Source organism: Dermacentor andersoni, chromosome 4, assembly GCF_023375885.2.
Source record: "Dermacentor andersoni chromosome 4, qqDerAnde1_hic_scaffold, whole genome shotgun sequence".
Lineage (NCBI taxonomy): Eukaryota > Metazoa > Arthropoda > Arachnida > Ixodida > Ixodidae > Dermacentor > Dermacentor andersoni.
The window spans coordinates 84,015,941-84,036,333 of NC_092817.1; the positions used below are offsets into that span (position 1 = coordinate 84,015,941).

General features: G+C 48.1%; 1 protein-coding gene and 1 pseudogene across 1 annotated transcript in view; both read right to left on the reverse strand.

Moving 5' to 3' along the window:
- Positions 1-20,172, reverse strand: part of CARPB (Carbonic anhydrase-related protein B) — a 246,824-nt gene extending 226,652 nt beyond the window's left edge. Inside the window, exon 1 of the mRNA XM_050183355.2 lies at positions 19,521-20,172. Within this exon, the coding sequence (XP_050039312.1) occupies positions 19,521-19,581 (61 nt within the window). The 5' untranslated portion in view covers positions 19,582-20,172. The remainder of the gene's footprint in view (positions 1-19,520) is intronic.
- LOC126537211 (U2 spliceosomal RNA) lies at positions 4,987-5,168 on the reverse strand (annotated as a pseudogene).
- Positions 20,173-20,393: the final 221 nt, after the last annotated feature.

A 20,393-nucleotide genomic window follows, 5' to 3' on the forward strand; every position in this document is an offset into this window, starting at 1 on the left:
TGGTTCGGCTAGACGAAGAAACAACTCATGCGTTACTCTGCTTCGCCTTCAAGAGTGGAACGCGACAGCGTTCCCGTCGACCCGCCAAGGGGTGTAAGACAATGGGCTACGGCGCAGCGACTACGCGCCCCGCATTGGACGCGGTGAGCGTCGAGCAACGCAGCGTTCGGCGCGGCAACGAAATGTGCGCCTGAGCAAGCGACGCACGCCTGAGCCTTAGAAACAGCTCGTTTCTAAGGCAACACCGCATTCACTAGGGGCGCTTTGTACCGCTTTGAAGCATTGTACTCGTGGCTCCGTGGTAGCGTCTCCGTCTCACACTCCGGAGACCCTGGTTCGATTCCCACCCAGCCCATCTTGCAAGAGTTGAGCCAAAGCCACCTAGAAACAAGCGCAGCTGCTTATATACCGCCGCGACGCCGCGAGCGACGTCGCGAGTTGGAGCCCAGTTTCTCCTCTGTCGTGACGTCACGGTGTCGCGTGGTATTAAAGGCGACACCGCCGCGCCTGAGGAGCTGGGTTGAGCTCTAGTAATATGCTTCGGATAAAAAGGGCATGGCATATGCTCATCCTTGTGTAGCATCAAACAATACATAACGTACTGGATTAAGAAAGAGAAGCAGTGTGTAATTGCTCGCTGAGAAGACCGATAAACATACAGTGCGACGCATTTGAGAAAGAATGATATTGAAAGGTCGAAGACTTTAGAAGGAAAGAAGAAAGATTGAATCATCGCGACGGAACATCACAAGTCGCCGTAGGCGTCGTAATCCCTAAATATAACGAAATTATTTTTGAACGGCTCTGATATGTGTCCATGGAACAATGGTTGCTTTTATACTGTCAAGTGCTGATCTGCTGCCGCCTAAAGCTCATGGCACGGTACGAAAACGCGCTCGCAGCGAAAGCAAAACATTGTGCGCGAGCATGCATGCATACGTGCAGTCGGTTACCGCGAGCCCGTGTGATCGCTGCATTGAGACGTCATTCTGTTATGCTCCATTTAGTTATACAGACAGCCAACTATAAGAACATATTTGACATTGTTTGCGCTCAGCAAATGCCGGCCTTTCACGCAAGAAGCCGGGTCAGGGGACTCGGTCGCGGTGACCACGCGCAGTGGGCGTTCACTGGGAGTATTCGGCAAAGAGATAGTGTCTGTAAATCATTCTGTGTTTTGTGTTTGCCCAAAATTATTATTTTGACAATAAAAAAAACTTCCTTCGTTTCGAGAGTACTTACATAAATATCCAGGAGGGCTCCCGTGTGGTGTTTTTATTGAGCGCCTACAGGAAAACCTATGAGGGGCGCGTCGAGTTATCCCTCGTACTACGCAAGCGCGGAGCTCCCAACAGATGGCGACTCCGCAAGTTCTCGGCGCCAATAGCAATGCGCGTTCCGAGGGAGCGCATGCGCTTCTACGTTTTAGGAAGCCGGTGCCCAGTGAGGTCAGACTTAATTGCACGAGGTTTTGTTCGCCGCGCGGGATGAGAGTGGTGGCGTGCGTGCGCATAAATTTCGGAGGCCACAGCAGGATATTACTCCAGCAGACGAAGCCGAAGTTATGCGCATCTCTTGGACGGAAGCATTTACCTGCTACCACCTGATTCATGGCTGATCCCCGCCTCCCCCCCAACCTAGTTGGTTGAGCCAAACCAATAGGCACCAAACCAAATATTACAAGGTCGTAAACTTACAATAACGACGACAACGACAAGAACGTGGTGGGGTCCGCTGTATGAGGCCTTCTGCTGTAGCGGAAACCAAGTTAAAAGCCAGGGGTAGGGCTAAAAATCTCATGTCTTTCATCTCTGCCTTCCTCTCTCTGTTTCTTTTCCTCTCTTTTCTTTTGCGGCCTCCTAGTTATCTTATTGCTAAATAGGTTAACGTGCTTGACAAATGACTCGTTTTAATTTTTCAAGCTTAGTCGACGCCCTCTACATGCTCACCAATCGCACCCTACTAGGATGCTTATGAAATTATTTTTCAGACCTATGACGTATTTTACGTCAAAAGTGAGGACGTTTTTTGCCAACATTCTCGTTGAGTCAAAATTTGGATCATGTCTCCTTCTAGCTGCCTTAATATGCAGTTCCTTAGTGCTGACCATTGCTCACGTCAGAGGAAGAAATTTGCGGATGTTTAGCTGTGTCGTGGACTCCGTGTTGCTTCTTCTGGCTTCTTTTTTACATAACTTCGTTGCCTATTCCCAGCAGAACAAGTTCAGTCTTGGCACGAACAGTCATGTACAGCGTCTGCTTCATCTCCATTCTTCCGCTGTCAAACAACTTGCGCATCGAGCTCGTTTCGTGGCTCAGTGTACGCAATCCCCTGGACGTTACGGACACACTCGATGAAATAGCCGATGCCCTTAGCTGAAATACTAGCACTCCGTGTTTCGGTGTTGGCACTATGACGCATCACACCGTTGCACAAAACGAGAGCTATGTAGATTTCAATGTAGATCACAATTCAGTGTAGATCTTGAAAGGATTGGGTACCCTTATAGTCACTGCGGCAAAGTTCAAAGCTATAACGCTGAACTTTTCATTCTACTATGCGGTGATATAAGTTTGCGCATATTGGCGCGCCGCAATTTCTGGTTCCTTTCAAGTAGACATGCGAAGTATCTGAGAAGAACAAACTTTCCGAATGTAAGATTCATATCTCCATGACAACAAGCAGGCTTTTGTGTTTCTTTTTTGTTTGTTTCATCTGAAAACGAAGTGAAATTTTTAAGCACATGCAAAATTCAACGCTGTGGCAACTTTAATTCAAATTTCAGTGTTTTATGTCGTATTTTCCCCGCGATACGTGAAATGCGCGGATGGTTTGGTGGAAAACGTGAGCAGAGACCGATAACTTGCAGAATTATGCCAAAGCCCATAACCCTAACACCTGCACCGTACAAGACCACGACTTCGCCGAAGCATATGGCACAAAGCCTCGTTCTGAGCAATCTCACTAGCTGGAACCTTACTTGGTGCAGACACGTTTATCACCTTGCGGGTCGCAGAATGAACGCGTCACAGCACCGACGTATACTTCCAGAAGATTCTGGCATCGTGAGTCACCACGAGTTTGATTAAAAACTCTATTATATTTCCTCTGGCACAGCATTATCACTACGACTCCTTCTGTCTATGTTTCCACGGGATACGAACGCAGACTTTACCCCCCCCCCCCCCTCCCCTAAAAAAACAAAAAAGCCGCTCGCTTTCGTCACCGAGGAACCATCAGCAAGCAAAAACGAAGTTCACGAAGCCGGCAAAACGCGATAAACTGTTTCGAGCCAGGCTCCCCCTTCAAACTTCCAGTCTTGAAAGCGCGTTGGAATCGCTTACTACTTACTTCGTCACGTGGTGTAGCTGCGTGTTTCCTTTTGCGCGGGCGTGTTTCGGGGCAACGCCGCCAGTCGGCAGTGGCCGCGACAAGTTTTAAAAGCTCGCTAATACTCCCGCATGCTGTAGTGCGCCAAACACGCCGCCTCCCCCTCTCCTCTACGATGGTCGCCGGCCGCGGGGTGAGCTAACGAGTACCGGCAAGGCTTCAAGCTCGACGCTTTGTTTCTGACGGCACCGCGCCGCCTGGCGCCGGCATTTGCATGGACATTATTATTCCTGGCCTGGGGGACGACGGCGACGACGGACGCCCCGGGAACGAGAACTGTTTTCCAACGCGCCCGCACGCTTTGCCTCCGTGGCGTCGCCTCGCGCGGCAGCACTCTTCCCGCCACCGCGGGGTTCATCATTCTTCGCTGATGAGGGGACTGACAATGAAACAGTGAGAAAAAAAGAAAAGAAGAACTGCGGAGCAAGCGGCAGTACGGGGCTCGTGTTCGCTGTGCATTGCGAGCACGCTTTGACACCGTGGAACAGCTTTCAGTTGGGTCGTTTTCGTTCCTGCCGCTAACTTATTTCCTTCTTTGTTTTTCGTACTTTTCATTACGTGAAAGTATACTCCACCATGATTGACTTTCCTCTCACTCCTCCCCAAAAGGCACTTATCGGTTTCTAATTATTTAATCGACTGTATACGCACCGGAACAATGACAAAATGCAGAACAAGAAATTACTTCCAAAGTACCGCAGCTCGCTATACGTTGCAGTCGCCGAGCTTGATACGTCCGGTGCTCGAAGCAACGGCTAATGTGTCACGTGCGATCCTGCCGGTGGGTCTAACAGCGGGGTTATAATCTGCTGACGCAGGCGCTGAAAATGGTAAAGACTATAAAACGCGCATGCTGCTAAAGATGTCCCTATTTGGGTCATGCCTCTTCGGTGGCAAGAGCGGCCGTGTCGGTCAATGCACGTAGATAAAAAAGAAGCGCTGAAAGATATCACCTGCGAGTGCGCACATCAGTTTGAGCAATTCTAGAAAGCTAGTCGTAAACTCCGGAGAAAAAGCATTTGCTAATGATGTTGCCGTCAATCTTGGAAGATGCTTTCCGTGTGTCTTCTGGTGGTTTCTGACAAATGCACGAAGTGTCAAGAGCCCCTGATGTTGCAAAGGGTACCCTTAAAGGTGCTGGTTGGTTGTATGTCGTTTCTTGCTTTTTTGTTGTTTCTTTTTAGCATTGTTACGTACTTTAAAGGGATATGAGCCCTTTTCGGTTGAAGAAAATTGGGAGCGGTTTGTTCCAGAATAAGAAATAAATCTGGGGTCGTAAACGTGACGTGTTTCTTTGATGGCGAAGTTCTCTTCAGAACAAAGCCGGCCTCGTCGTAACTGTAAAACACCAGGCGCACGACAAAAAAAAAATGATATCGCTTTTGCATAACTGCCTTTGTTCAGATGACATAATTTCAAATCGCGCTACAAAAGTTTCCGTTCTTACGGCAGAAATGTATACTGTGGGGATGCCTGTGCGTCTCAAGCTATGACAAACATTTTCTGCTGTCATGGCTATGACAATTCATGTTTCGTTTTTACAGCGAAGCTGTATGTGACTAGGTTCCTGAAAAAATTGCGTGCGTAATTCCTCCCCATATGTGGGCCGTTACCGAAGATAGTGCAATACCGGGCCGACCCGCGGCGGAGGTGAAGCAGGTTTTAAACACTCTGCCAACTTGCTAAAGTAAGTTTAATATATCTTAGGTCCAAATACAACCCGTATCGGATGGTAAGCTGATAAGAACAGATACTACACTTTGACCTGCGTCGGCCATGTCTGCGTTCGCACTGCCCTCTCTTTGCCGACGTTTCAAGCGCTTGCGTGTACCTGCTTTCCTTTCCTTCCACTCTCCCGTGGTGACGTTCCGGTAAGCGTCAGGACCGCGAGGCGGAAAGAAATGCGAACCGTCCATGTGGCGCCGACCCCGCACGCTTGGAACGTTTCACCGGAGCAACGGCCAGGTTTCAGAGGGACTTCGTGGGGAAACAATTTTGTGTAGCCTGTGTTGTGTGTGACCACTTGTGGTTTTGGTGTGACCTCACAATCATTACTGCACTGGGGTACGTCGGCCAACGCACGATCGCCTTGGCTACGGTGAAGCAGTGTGTGCCCTCGGAGTGCGGTGAAGCGCGTGTCTGTTCTGCGTTCCCCGAATTCGTTAGTAAGATGTATCGTGCCGCGTTTTGCAACAATACGTGGGTATGTATACGCCCGGTGCCTCATCATCTTTCGAGGCTCAACATCGTGGAGGAACGACTAGTCGCGCCTCGCCTTCCATTTATGTGCATACGGCGTTTGACGCACGACAATGTACAGCTCGCCATTAAAGGGCCCACATACCCAGCTTCGCTGGTCATCCACCCTTACAGAGTGGAATGGCACTGAAATTTTCCTTCTGTCTTAATTTACTAACTGCTTTCTCTGTGTAAATTGTAAATTAATGTGCAACTCCTTGTGTTTCCTGCACTCCATTTTGAATAGGCTAAGTGAAACTAGCTGATTATTACATTATTCAAACTCGTTATACGCGTGCACGGTGAACGAAAACAATTGAATCGCCTTCCCGGCCCTGCGAAAGTGGATGCCCGGCGTAGCTGTTGCAAAACCGTCATTACAACTGCTGAGGGGGGTATGCAGTGCCTTATTGATGGTTCGGATGCTTGTTTTCAGCTTGTTCTTTATAGAAACGTATACGGTTCTGTGTGTTGTATGGGTGATTTCAATGTATGCACTGTTCCCTTTACTGAGCGCTTGTAGCCTCTGCCTTACGGGAGTATGAGCCATTGCTGATGGTGATGTATGCTTGTTTTGAGACTGTTTTTTATTGAAACGTGCTCTGCTCGGTACGTTGTATGCGTGATTGTACGCACTGTTCGCTTCACTTTGCTGAGTGTTTGTAGCCTCTGCATTACCAGGGGGATGAGCGATTGCATTTTTTGCTTGCTTAGGAGGGTATGAGCCATTGCTGATGATAATTACCGCTCGCGGGCGGACACGAAAAATGCCGATCACCGAGAGGCTGCTGTAAAGTAAATTGCATGCGCCCACTCTGCCCAGACAAAGCACGCCAGCGCAGCATACTATGACAGTGACGCTCCTCTGGAAAATTTGCATGCAAGTGGTAAGTGGCATTCATATCGATTTCAATTTAATAAAACCGCATTTAAGTGGCCTCTTCAGCTGACGCTGCTTCCTTCGATCGTTTCCCGTCTCAGTGGCGGCTGTGGCCATGGCAAATTACACACTGCCGGACGAACAAACCAACGACAATTGATGCAGACCAAAACAACGATTACGGGCGTTATAGGCTCCAGCAGCGAATTGTTGCGTGGCGCTGGTGCTGCTGGTAGGTCAGCCAGAACGTTTTCTAGCAGGGAACTTCTGTACAATTCCATCTGACATTTGCCGCTAAAGGTAGCTGTGCTCTGCGCGCTGACGTCCGAAATTAACGCTGAATGCACGAACAGTGTCATGTTTCCCTGCATTATACAGACACGCATTTTAATGAATAATTATTTCGTTGTGTTTAAAGAATTTTAGGCGGGCAAAATCAGTCTGAAGCCCTCCGGTCTCTCGCAAAGAATGGGTGGTTTTGGGAAATAACTGTCGCGAATCAATCAATGCGCCTGCCTGAGTACGCGATGTTGTTTCACAGTTCTGTCACTCGCCTGATGTCTGATCGCGGTTAAAGTCTGTGAAAACAAGGTCGAACTTCGGAGGGAAAGTAACGTGCTGTGGCGTCCGCCACGCCGCACAAATGCTCACGCGTGGAAAAACTTAAATATTACGTGGAGACTCATGTGGTCGCGCTAATGCGTCGTTGGCTGCTAGCTGCGTTACTTTCACTCCATGTGTAGCCTGTTGTAGTGCTAGTATACGATAGAGAAATCACCAGTGATTTATTCAAGTTATGAGACGTGTTTCACTTTCTTTCTTTCTTTCTTCCTTTCTTTCTTTCTTTCTTTCTTTCTTTCTTTCTTTCTTTCTTGAGTCCATCTAGTTTGGAAGACGTTTGACTGGTAACTCGCAAATAAAGACCACTCAGAGTCAGGATGGAAAAGCCTGGCCTTGCATTTTCACTTGAACACGGCGCGGAAGGGAGCTGCGTGGGAGCGAGCACAGACGCTCATCCTTGGTTAGCATCAAAAATGATATACAACGATGCAACAGTCTGCTTCAGGCTTGGGCAGGTTACGTTAACGGCCGAACCATAGCTATATATACAGAGACCTTGTACGGCGAACGGCAGTTTATGCCACCTTACCACTCATTTTGGTAACGTCTGTAAGTGGCCACGCGCATGAGGTAAGCCACACACCGAATAAAAAAAAAGGTAAGCATATTATAACGGAGATGTTGGAGTCAGTGCGATTCCAAGGTTTCTTGAATGTCATACGCACCGCGTTTTGCAGCATAGAGATCACGTGCCAGTGCACGGTTAGAGGCGCAGATTCCCACAACGAGACTCACGTGACCTACGTGGATTACCCTGCCTCCGGGATCGGTCCACTTTACTTGGCGAGAAGCTGACTGAGCCAATGCGCCGAACCTCAAAAAGAAAGCATACTGGGCTTCGGTTTTATAAAGTAATTATGCATTTGAATGAGTATATTTGTTGCGGGAGGATATTTAGGTAGCGTTTGTTGCTTCATTGCGTAATTTCGCAAAAAAAAAAAAAGAAACATGGCCGTTCACCGGCACAGCTGTAGGAGTACATAAGGCTATATATTGTTACAGTATGATATGTGCCAGCAGCGCGAGAACGGAAGAAGAGGAGGTCGACTGTTTTCCGATACTGTATATTAAATATACTATTACAAGATCATTTGTGGGGTTTAGGTATACGTATGGTCATTGCAACAAGCGTCTCACACTGAGGAGAAAAACCTGGAATTGGCATTTTCGCTCTTGCTCTAGACGGGTCATTCTCAATTAGGATTCCGGACTACTTATCCGTATTTCTGGCTGAATTGCTAGCGGTAGTGTTATACTTACGAAAACTAAATTCATCAATATCGACGGTAGTCATAAGAACGGATTCTTTATCTTTATGTACATCGCTCACATACTTTCATTTTATTTCCTTAAGGACCCCGTAGTAGGGGTATTACATAAGGAGTGGGAATACAACATATACAAACAAGTGTTATAATGCATTCAATTCTGTAAATAAGAAGTTGTTACATCTTGAACAAATTGTGAAGAGCAGGTGATGGCAGCGATTTGATGAGGAAGACCGTTCCAGTCTTTAGATGCTCGGTAGAAAAATGAGGCTGAAAATGTATTTGTGCGTGAATGTGGTTGTGCTACCTGCTGGTGATGGCCGATGCGTCATGACCGGCGTGTTGGGGGAACAATGTATGGTGGTCGATTGAGCGTTGAATAGTAGAACCTGTGGAAGAGGGAAAGGGTGGCATCGCGGCGACGAAGGGATAGAAGCGATAAGGAAGATTCTTCTTTTAAAGATGATAAGCTGACGTTGTAAGAGTATGTGGAATGAATATACCTGGTGGCGCGATTTTGATCCAATAGTGCTACTAATCTTTTACGTACACTTCATTTTCTAGTGCCTTCCCACATAAATTTAATTAGATTACTTTGGGTGCCTTGTCATAGGGGGTTATACATGAACGAAATCGCTGACAGTTCCGCAAAAGTGGCCCTCAATGACCGTGTACTATCATTATTTCCCGCATCAGCTTACCTAACTACTACTAGAATCAGGAGATATGCAATTGCTCTACACTTTTTGAACCCAGCGATGGCAAATTTTTCAGAATATTGACACCTCCCATTCCCATGGCACAAAAATTCCTTTCACACCAGAAAAACTGAAGTAGTTTTATCCGGTTGCGCTGTCGAACACCATTGTTAAACTTTTATCGTCACAGGGCTGGTCTAGACCCTCCCCTCTGTGCCCATTCTGTGCAGTAGATGAAGCCGTAAATCATTTTTCTTTTCTTATTCTGCCCCCATTTTTCTTTTTTAGGAAAAAACATTTTAGAACCAACGTTCACGCAACTTGGTTTAAATTTTTCCGTTTTAAATATCCTTTCTCCAGAATCCTTCTCTCTTGGAAACAACCACAGAGATGTCTGCCAAGCCGTGAAGGAATTCGCAGTTGTATCAAGACGATTCTCTCAAGTTCTTCATACATTACTTTTATCCGTTTCCACATAACACTTTTACCAGTTTTTGCAATACCAACATCTTCCTAATACCCTCCAAATCTTCGCCAATCCCCGCAGTAAGCACGCGCCATCGAAGAAGGATATTTTATCCTATCCTATCCGATATTGTTTCAGAGCCCTCGCTGCTGCGTTTATTCAAACACCGGTGCAGGTCTCCTCTACACCGCCACATTTGGTGGGAAGTGCGGAGTACGCTAGCTACGACGCTGAGCTCGATCTCCGTAGTGGTCGCCCGATCGGTTTCGACACGATGTCTTCAAACCACGACGCCCCGTCCGCATCCACACAGGCTCCATCACAGCTAGTGCTATCGCACCCTCGTGACCAAGGAATTTTCACCGGCGCAAATGGCACGGACGTGGAAGACTGGCTTGTATGAACGCGTCAGTAACCATAACAGTTGGGACGCGACACCCGTGCTTGCTAATATAATCTTCTACCCCCAAGGCATGGCTTGCGTGTGGTATGACACACACGAAAAAGACTTGACTAGCTGGGAAGCCTGCAAACAAAAGATGCGTGACGTATTTAGAAAACCGTCCGGACGTCAGCTATCAGCCAGACAAGAGCTTGTGGCGTGAGCTCAGTCGTCTACAGAGTCGTATATTTCTTGTATTCAGGACGTGCTGGCTCATCGTAAAAAAAAAAAAACAGACAAAAGGATGTCTGAATCGGATAAAGTCGGCCATGTGCTAAAGGAAATTGCAGACGATGCTTTTAATTTGCTTTTGTGCAAGGATTGTGTGGTAGTTGATGCCGTCCTTGCGGCGTGCAGACGCTTCGACCAAGCTAAAATCCGACGTATTGCCCAGCGGTTCGATCGCCTGCCAAACACCGTGGCTACTTCCTACTTCCTCCTTCATCGACGTTCCAGCGCTTCGTCAGCCGTCAAATACACCTACCGTGACAGAGATCGTCCATCGGGAATTAGAAGCCATAGCTTCAGCGATCCTTTATTCTCGGCCGCTCGGCAATGACGTGACGACCGTATCACTCATTCAGTTTGTCGCCCCACAAGATATCGCCAACATGGGTATCCCCAGTCAAAGAGGCAGTTGCCCGCTCCCACATGCTCCAGTAGTCGCTTCAGCTGGACCCGAGTCTGCGGTACCCGCCAGTGCGTTATCTAAACCTAGCTGAATGGCGAACGTCAGACGACTGGCCCATCCGTTTCACGTGCTGTCACGTCAACCACATCTCTCAGGACTGGCGCAGCCGCTGGTACTCATCTCCACGTCCCAACGTCAGTTTCGATCGCAGCTCGGCATATAACCCACGCGGCTAATTTTATGCTCGCTCCCATTCTCCAAGTAGTGACTTCACCGATCCTTCGTATAATCCCAGCCGTTCGCCCTCGCCTCAAACTCGAGAGTACCGCTCACCACCGCCGCGTCGACGTTCACCGTCTCCGTCGTACTCCCGTCGCAACTCGGGAAACTAAATAATGCAGCGCCCGGAGGCGACGCTGCATTGACGACTCTGACCGATAATGCTCTCTTGACCTCTGGCCTCGACACAACCGTATCCGAGTTCTCATTGGTGGTCTGTACATAACCGCTCTAATAGACACAGGTGCCCAGGTATCTGTAATGAGCTCTGCCCTCCACCGACGCCTTAAGAAAGTGTTCACACCTGCCACCTTCCCTGCCGTTCGAGTTGCTAATGGTAGCACAACTGCCGTACCCGGCCTATGTACTGCCATTAACATTGCCGGCCTTGTTGCGTCTGTCGTGTTTGCCGTCACCGACCACTGCCCTCATGATCTGATTCTATAGGTATTGACTTTTTGACACTGCACTCAGCGCTTATCGACTGCTCTTCTGACGTTCTGCGCTTATATCTACCCCAATGTACTGCTGACGACGCCGTAGACGAGCCCCGCCTTAGGTGTGGCCGATACGTCCGTCTGCCGCCTCGTGCCGCAACATACGTCTGAATGGTGCCCTTCCCCCCTCTCCCTGAAGTAGATTACGTGGCATAACCTGTTATGGACGTTCTCTTAACCCACCATGTTACGTTACCCAACACCATTGTTGCAGTTCGGAATAATCAGGCGTGCCTTCCCATTCTGAACTTCAGTTCATCGACGCAAGTTCTTTCGATGGATATTTCCCTAGCGACGCTGCATCCCTTGCAGCACTATACTGTCTCGGCGCTGGCTACCGATCCTCATCTTGACCGCTGCAGAGTCGACTTCGACTTCCACAAAATGTGTCGCGCGGCCGCATTTTTATGCCGTGCAAAGGCTGGTTCTCGGAGCTATACATTTCGCGGTACATCACCGATCGAGGGGGCGAGTAAGAAGGGGCCGATTCATACACGCGGAATATCTGCACGAGAAACTAGCATTTTTTCTTGACTCCACCAGGAGTGAGGCATTCTTTATCTCGGCCGCAGTGAAATGTGATAGCCGTCTCAGCAATGATTCGAGTGGAGAGCGAGGCTCTCGTATGAGTACCGCGGCGGCGACACCAGCTAATGTGGCCATGCCAGCGCTGGCACGTTTTACTTGGTGCTTTGCCGCGAGCGGCTAACCACGCGCGGCTTTCCGTTAGTGCGGCCGCACCTGGCACTTTCGGCGCCGCGGCTTTGACGCATTGTCCCAAAGCGTTCCACAAGAAAGGTGAGCACTCTGTGCTTTATGCGCAATTACGGCTCTCCTCGACTTCTCTGCGCTTTATATTCGGAAAACTTGCTGCGAAAATGAAAGCCAAATAGGTTTAGGCCTACAGCGTTATTCTTTAATTTGTCCTATTGTTGCTGCGCTGAGATACAAATTGTCCGAGAGGTTCTATAGGGACAATTTCTTTTTATTCACCGTAAATTTGCGAACAAGCAAGTGCCAACTCTAGTCGTCTTACATGCTGAGGCGCATTGGTCGACCCCTCGTGCACTTCGATAAGTACTCGTACGTTCCCAGTATACCTATGTACGCTCTCAGAAACAAAAAGTTCAGTTAAAACGTTTTAGATTCGACAATTTCTCCTCCTTACCGCAGCCGCGGTTTTTCGCCAGTTTTGATAAAGGCTTTCGGTTGCAACAAAAATTATACATCATCTCCTGACAAGGCGGCACTTGGCCCACTTCACGCCAAGCGGGTAACCGTTTTTGACGAGTTTCCCAGGTTCACGGGAAGTGAGTGGGGTTGCATACTTTTGCTACGCTTTAGCTCGCCCCTGCAGCAGAGGTCGGGCGTTATCGCGGTGGGCCTTCATGAGACTCCATGGTTCTCTATATCGAGGAATGAAGGCTTAGCCTGTGGTCACACGCAGGCATCTCGCTATGTAACTATAACGATGTGGTTGCGATATCTATCACTGCTAAGGCAAAAAGCTCCTTGTTGAAGAAGCAGAGTGATTAGCCAGTGTATTTTTGCCTAATGCTACTATGCAGGGAATGGGACGAAGGAGATTACAGACCTTAGAGGAAGGTGTCTTTCCTTTTTGCATTAACCGCGCAACTTTGTCAAGATTAGCTTCCTTTATCGCCTCGGATACCCGATAATATCACAAGACCTGCGCCTGCGACAGAACGAGCAGACCTGCATCACATTTTATAGGGTTGACCTCACATGCCCCAAAACTGCATCCCACAGGGCTTGCAAATCGCTACTCCTCAGCAGTGAGAGGGCACGCTCGGATCCAGACGTACAAGTCTGGGTCACACAGCGGGAAGGGGTAGCCGCCAGGATGCAAGGATTTGTGTCCGCCTGACCACAAGTGGCCCCCCGCCAATTTCCGTTTTACTTTCATCTTAATATGGTTCGGAGTAAAAGTTTTTCTTCCTGCTCTCGGTAGTAGCGCTGTGTCGCATTTACCCGCGTCCTGGGCTGACGGTTTCAGGCCGCGTTTCTCGGCGACATCCTCTGCGCGTATCTTAAAGAAATGCGCCGAAATGTACCATACGTCATCCACATTTGAATGTCATGTAAGTGTCGTGGCCGCTGTAGATGCAAACCTATTTGTGAGTACTTGAACTGTTCATATGACATCAGCGGCCGCCGCTTCTCAAGTAACGAACCTGTGCTCAGAAATCAAGTGGTCGCAGTCTTTTTTTAAATGCAAAGCATTTCTTTGGCTTGTCAGAGCCAAGGTCAAACGCCAGAATTCCCAAGGTCGCCGAGTTTGTTGCCGATGTGCGCGCATCGGTGTGCGCGAACGTGCGCCCGCACCTGTAGTGTTGGCGCACGCGCCGCACCCCAGCTCGCTCGTCGCCGTTGGCTCGGCGCCTCGTTTAATCCACTCGCCAGTACAAGTGCGCACGCCACAAATAGGTGCGGCTCGGTTGCGCGGAGGCTTCTCAGTTGCAGATACAACAATGGACCCTCGAAAGTATCAGTCAGGAGAGGAAGGTATAAGAGTGCAAAGGCTCTGCAGCGACGACCGAGGTATGCGATCATACCGAAGCGGCGAGGGTGGCGAAAGTGGCGAGGCAGGAAGCGACGCGGTGGGCCGACAAGTTATGCGTGGCCGTAGAGCTGCGTGAGCGAGACGAGAAGCGACGCACGGCCGAACGGACGTGCGCCAAATAAGGTTCGCCGATGCCGAGCGGCGCCGATTGGGGGACGTACACTTGAGGGGCCTAGACGCAGTGCTTTCAAAAGCAGTTCGTCGAAAGTCGTAAATTCGGCGTGGTGTGTCCCGTCTCCGATTCGCCTCTGGTACCGATCGGACGTCGTCAGGCTGTCGCGGCCCACGCATGCGGCGATTCCCGAGCGAGCGCTTCGCACGGGAGGACGTCCTTCCGCGGCCGCGCAGATCTCGTGGTGCCTGTCTTCGCCTCCTGCCTCACCGCCCTCGCCGTTTCGCCGGGAATGTTTCACATTGGCTTAATTGCGCGATCATCAAGGATGGTTTCTGCCGTACCTTTCGTGTTTTTGATTTGAATCCTCTATGACAAACTTATTCTTTACCGGTTGCTAAAATGGAACAGTTGCTCGCCCACTGAGCGGAGATAAATGAACGTTTCTTTAATCTTTTCATTTCTATGACGAGAACTAAAGTTTTCATTTGAATGCGTAGAGAACGGGAAGATTTGTCGCCTGCAATAGACGAGCGCCTCTCTTTTCTCTGGGGCACGCAACAGGCTCTCGCTCGTGATAGGTTCACATAAGTGGTAGCTTTCACTACACCCACTGCACAGAGGTGTGAAGGCAAAAACAACAGGCCATCTATGTGCTGGGGTAAACCGTTCGGGTGGTGACGATAGCCTTACCTAAAGGTTCATCTGATTTTGGTGTACGTTAGAGAATCGAGAATTCATGCGTACGCAAGGGTGCCCCGGGCGAACGGAGCGGATGCGACAAAGTTGTTCAATTCGCGATGCTCCAATATACACCGTCCTTTATGATCCACTAAAGCGCTCTTGCAGGTAAAAATGCGTGAATCAAGCAAAGTTCTCGTTTAAAGGTACACATATTTGCACTTATGCTCGCCTTCAAACTAGACATGCTCGCGATAACTACTTCGGTTGACGTAACCCTGACTCTCGAAAAAAATATGTATATTTCCAACACATGCTGCTGTGTAACTTGGATTTGGAAGTAGACGCGGAAGAAAATGAAAATGTTATCGTAGCATTGAAAATTACAGACATGGAGTGCTCAAGACTAGTTAAGTATAAAGATACGTTCCAAAGTGTGGTTTTGCTAATAGTGTTTATAGCCTTGTATATTGTTCAGTTCCTGTGCATACCAAGACTCTTTTCTCTCATAAGCAGGTGGCCCACGGGAATTCTCAACGTGATATACCCTTGTGTCCTTCGTTACCAACGTATCAAACAACAAATCAAAGAAACCTATTTCCTGAATTTATTTTTTTCGCATTTACATCGTCGAAGCTCGGAGATCACTGTTACGCTCTTCGTAAGAGTTTATCGTTGTAGCTTCAGCACTTCTTGCCCCTCTAATGCCCGGATACTTCCAGGCATCATTCTACACTGGTTTCAAGTGTCGCTGCAGCAATAAAGATTTCGAGTAATAATCAGATTTGAGATAAGCAGTTATGTCTTGCACTGCAAATACATTATTCTGTTCTTTGTAGCTGAGTGAAGTAGAACTTCGTCGTGCAGCAGTGATAAAGGTGATCAGCCGCGGCTCCTGTATGGAATTTGATGAGACTGGGCCATACTTTCCCTTTTTTTATTTCTCTTTTTAACTTAAGAGTGACAAACCAGCTCACCCAGTTATTACAGAGCGTATATTTTCTCTGGTTTACTCTTATTTTTAAAAAATAGAACCCCGTCCTTTAATGTACAACACATCCTTTTTGGAATTGTAGTTTATAAAATTACGTACTTATGTGGTTGTTTTTTCTGATGAAAACCATGAGAGAGCTTTCATGCGCGTTTCGTGCGCCGGCACTTTCCGCATTGAAGTGCCGCTTAGTTCATCGGGCATCACCTGACCGATTATTAAGGACTGATACAGCGCGAGACGGGAAACACACAACACAAAGCGAAGGAACATGAAGAAAGCTTGAGTTCCGAATATCTTGGTGCCGCCTGTATCCCGCGTCGCGCTATACATATTATTCCTTAATACTGAGCCAACTTGGCCCGCAAGTTGTTCTGCTCACTCGAACAAACGTGCCAAATGCCGGTGCTGATATCAAGGTGGTCCGTGGCAGGTCGAATGCGGACGTCGAATGCTCCGTGTTGGACCCAGCACATACATTAGCGTTTCAGTTGCGTGGCATCGGGGAACAGTTCGTTGTGCCTCCTTGAATTCTCCTTAACTTGACGCCCTCCTGCATTGAGCGAGCGTTCCCATTTTTTTGCTCATAAATTTCGAGCGTATCTCCGGCCTGCAGCGACATCGAGGGCCCATGGACGACCGTATATCTTAGCCTTTTTTGCACTTTCCGGTGGCTTACCGATGCTAACGCAAGAACGATCTTTTTTTTTTAATTATTATTTCAACAACGCGGGAAGAAGTAGTCAGACGTATTTTTGGCGTCCTCAGTTCTCTATTCCATAATCTATAAGAGGAGCTTTAGAATGCATTAACCTTCATGCAGAGACGGTTTTGATGCAACGGACGACATATAACCTGCACGAAAGTGGCTGTATAGATGCAGCCGCTATCTTCTCCGTACTGTTTGTTCACTTGGAAGCAGAATGCAGCAGAACGTCGCTCGTGCCCTACAACCTGCATGCAGCTTTTAAATCATTCCTTTCCAAAACATGTGGCCGCCTTCTCGCTTCAGCTCTGAGCGGCTTTGACGAGAAAGAATACAACCCCGGATGCTTCAGGTATTAAGTTATGCGGCATATTTCTCTTCTTTTTTTTTCTCCCTCTCTCTTTCTCTCTCTCAACTTGGTACTTTATCCGCTTACGGACACGACGCTCTCGTCGTCTGAAAGTTCAAATATGTCTTTACCGCATCGCATAGTAAAGCTCCACCCTTTGCACGATGGAGCCGAAATGTGCGGGGTGGTGGTTGGGAACGACAAATTATGAATCTGAACATTGACGTCCCAACGAAACAGGTGATAAGTTTGCGAAATTGCACGAAGCTTCTTTTTCCCATTCGGCAACATTAGCGGACATCTCTACGCAACGTATGAAACCGAACGTAAACCGCTGCACTCTCCAAGCTGCGGCGATGCATTCTGCATAAACTATAACACAGGATAAATAAGTGCGCTCCCGAGCACTTGTGAGAAATATTGTATCCCAACGATTTAATTCAAGTGTTTTCTTGTAAGCTCCAATGCCGAAGCGTCTCCAAAAAAGAGGGGGCGCGAAACTTTAACCGAAACAGTCATTAAGTAGTCTCTCTTGAAAGCATGCAGCTGTGTATCTGAAGGATTAGACTGACATTACATAAAGTTTCACGCGGCCTCACTTTTCAAAGCCGCTGATGAGTGTTACCGCTTTAATCCTCGAGCTGCCATGTTAGGTTCTTCCGTTTCGCCGTGGCAGATGATTATGTTATCACTTAATTTTGAAAGCCGCAATTCCTGAACTTCTTCGCCATCTAGAAAGTACAATAACTTGTTTTCATAGTGTGAATTGATATGTAGGAGATGTAAGCATGATCATAATTGCCAGGATGCAAAATAATACATTCAAAATTCATCCCACTAAAAAGCATTTATGATAACTTGCAGAGCGGTAACATAGGCACTTCTAGAAGCGGACGCTGATTTTGATACTTGTTTATTTGAAGACTTCTTTTTAACTTTGTTTATTCAGGGGATACTTGAAGGCGATAATACTTTTTAAAATTATATTTCAGTAAGATTCTGCAGCTGGCTCTCCAGAATTACACTATATGCTTGAGCGTAGTTATCTTGTTTTTTGTTTGTATAAGCCCAACATTTTCTTTTTTCTTTAGCAGTTGTTTCCGGTCAGAAAGACAGAAGAATTATCATGAGGCTGACCGCAACTCGTGTGCCTTCCAAACTACCGCCCCAGTAAGCTCAACCGTTCCGCGCTGCTGCTCTAACATCTCTGATTCATCTATGTTTACCTCCACTACCGTATCGTCATTACTCCCGCACTCTCAATCATTTTCTTTCTTATCACTACAGAATACGCTTATCACATACTTTTCAGTTAATTTTCTTTTCTGCTTCAATGAGCTGCGTTTTCACTCCACCTTGAGCGAGACCATTGCAGTCTCCGCAAGAGTGTCAAAGTGTCACGTGCTCCCCCTACCAGCAACCACACTACAACACCCCCTCCTCCTCTTAGGTCCTACTTTCTTCTAAGGTGACACTTGACTGACACACGTTGATTAAAAGTTGAACCACTCGCAACTCTCGCCGTCGTGCAATCTTTTTTCTTCTCTTTATTGTTAACTTCACCTTTCGCGTGACAATTGTCCAGAAAAGCCAGCTTTACAAAAACCACTAAATCGGAACGAACGCAATGGTTTATTGTGCCCTTAATATCGACGAGAAACTAGCGTTCGGTACGTAGGCACTCAAAAAATGAACGAGAAAGAAAGAAAGCGGAGCGAAGAACGCAAATACCATTACGCTAGATTCTAAGGCTTAAGCTGACAAATGACGGTGCTTCCGGTACGGCTAAGCGAGAAAACGCAATTTTTTCAGAATTGTCCGAGGTGCGCCGCATTGGCTCGAACTCTTGTACACCGCGGAGCGCCGCAACCATCGCAAATCTATAAGTTAGTCTCTGCGTCTATATCTTAATCCCTTTCACAGGGAAAACCGCCTTCTGGTTTTACAGTAGGTGCTTTGTTATCAAATTGCGGGACTGATAGCTGTGGCAGTCACGTGTATGTTGAGTTCGAAGATAATCCGTGCATCAGCACCCACAGTACAATATCAGGAATCCGTGTGACACTTTGAATTGTCTACTTACGTTAAAGCGTATATGGGTAATCAAGAAAACAAATTTGAAAATGACGGAATAGATATTTAATATAGTAATCTGATGGCATAAAACATTGCTACTTCGTAATGAGTGCCAAAGAATGTGTGTTTGGTGATCTGACGTATCGGTTGTATGTACCGGAATTCCTTCAAGCATTCTAACCCAAGGTGGTGCATGATACGCGATCATGAATAATTTAAATGAATGGTACAGGCAGAATGCCAAGAATTTACTTTTCTTTTATTATTTTAGGCTTGACAAGAAAACCAGTCAGAATCAGACCAAACACAAGGCAAGCGATTCCTTCTTTATCACTTTCTTTTTCGAGTGACAAATGTAATATTTTTTTACGCAAGCCGCAACCTTATCACATATTTGATGTCACATGCTGCACCATTATTGACAAAGCAACCATCTTTAAGACGTATCAAGAAACCAACCTTATCTTAAGTAAACGTCGTGGGCTTGCCCGACATACCCGCAGCGTTTCAATTACTCAAATTTATACCAACTAGACATATATATGTTCTTTATCTCGGTCTGAACTGAATACAGAAGTCTGCCGCGATGAGACAGCAGGTTCGGCACTCACTTGTGAAACAGAGGAAGCACAAGCCGAGTGCGAAGTGCGCAAGTTCCCAGCTGGCCTTCATCTATCAGGAGGCGGTGTCGGTGCCGCAAAGAGCACGGGGGGCAGTCGGCGAGGCCCTCCTTTCGCTGTAGCGAAAAGCGTCGTGCCTTCAGGTTCCTTTCGTTTGGTTCCTTCTATTTCAGGCGCCACGGGACCCTGCCACCACGAACCGCGGCCACATTTCGGTTTCCTTCGACGTTAGCGATCGCGGACACGGCGGCAGCAGACTCCGGCGGCACAACGACCACCAAACATTCCCGCTCGTGGCAGCGCAGCTGGTCAATCGGTCGGAAACGCCTGCATCACTCCGCGGGCCAAAAAAAAAAACGGTTCAGTCCGCTTGGGCGAAGCGCGGGAGTCCAGCTTCCGATCCGACCACCGGTATTAAAAATGTCGGCAACTGCTGCACTCTCGGCAAGCACCGAGCAACAACTTGTCCAAGTTGAGCGACCCTGGGTGAAAGGCCGGAAGAGAGAACGACCCGAGCGGCGTCGCACCTGTTAAGAAGTGAGAAGCGTCTGACGCGCGCGGAACTCGGCGCTGCGTGTGTCAGGTGAGCCGCGCGCTATCTCTTCTCGTCGTTCGACGGCGACGCGCCGGCGCCTGCGGTGGTACTGTCCCGCGCGGGACCCCCGGGCTCCTTCAAATACGAAGTCGGGAAGAAAAGGCGAAAAGAGGGAGGGAGTGCGGCGGGAGAGGGTGGAAAGAATGCGCTCCCGAAACTCCCCCTTCCAGAAGGTGAGGGAGCGTGTGAGGGCGGAGATAATTCCGACGGGAGCGGAAAGGTACTACTTTTTTTTTCTATCTCCCTCTCCGTCTCTCTCGTACCCCCAT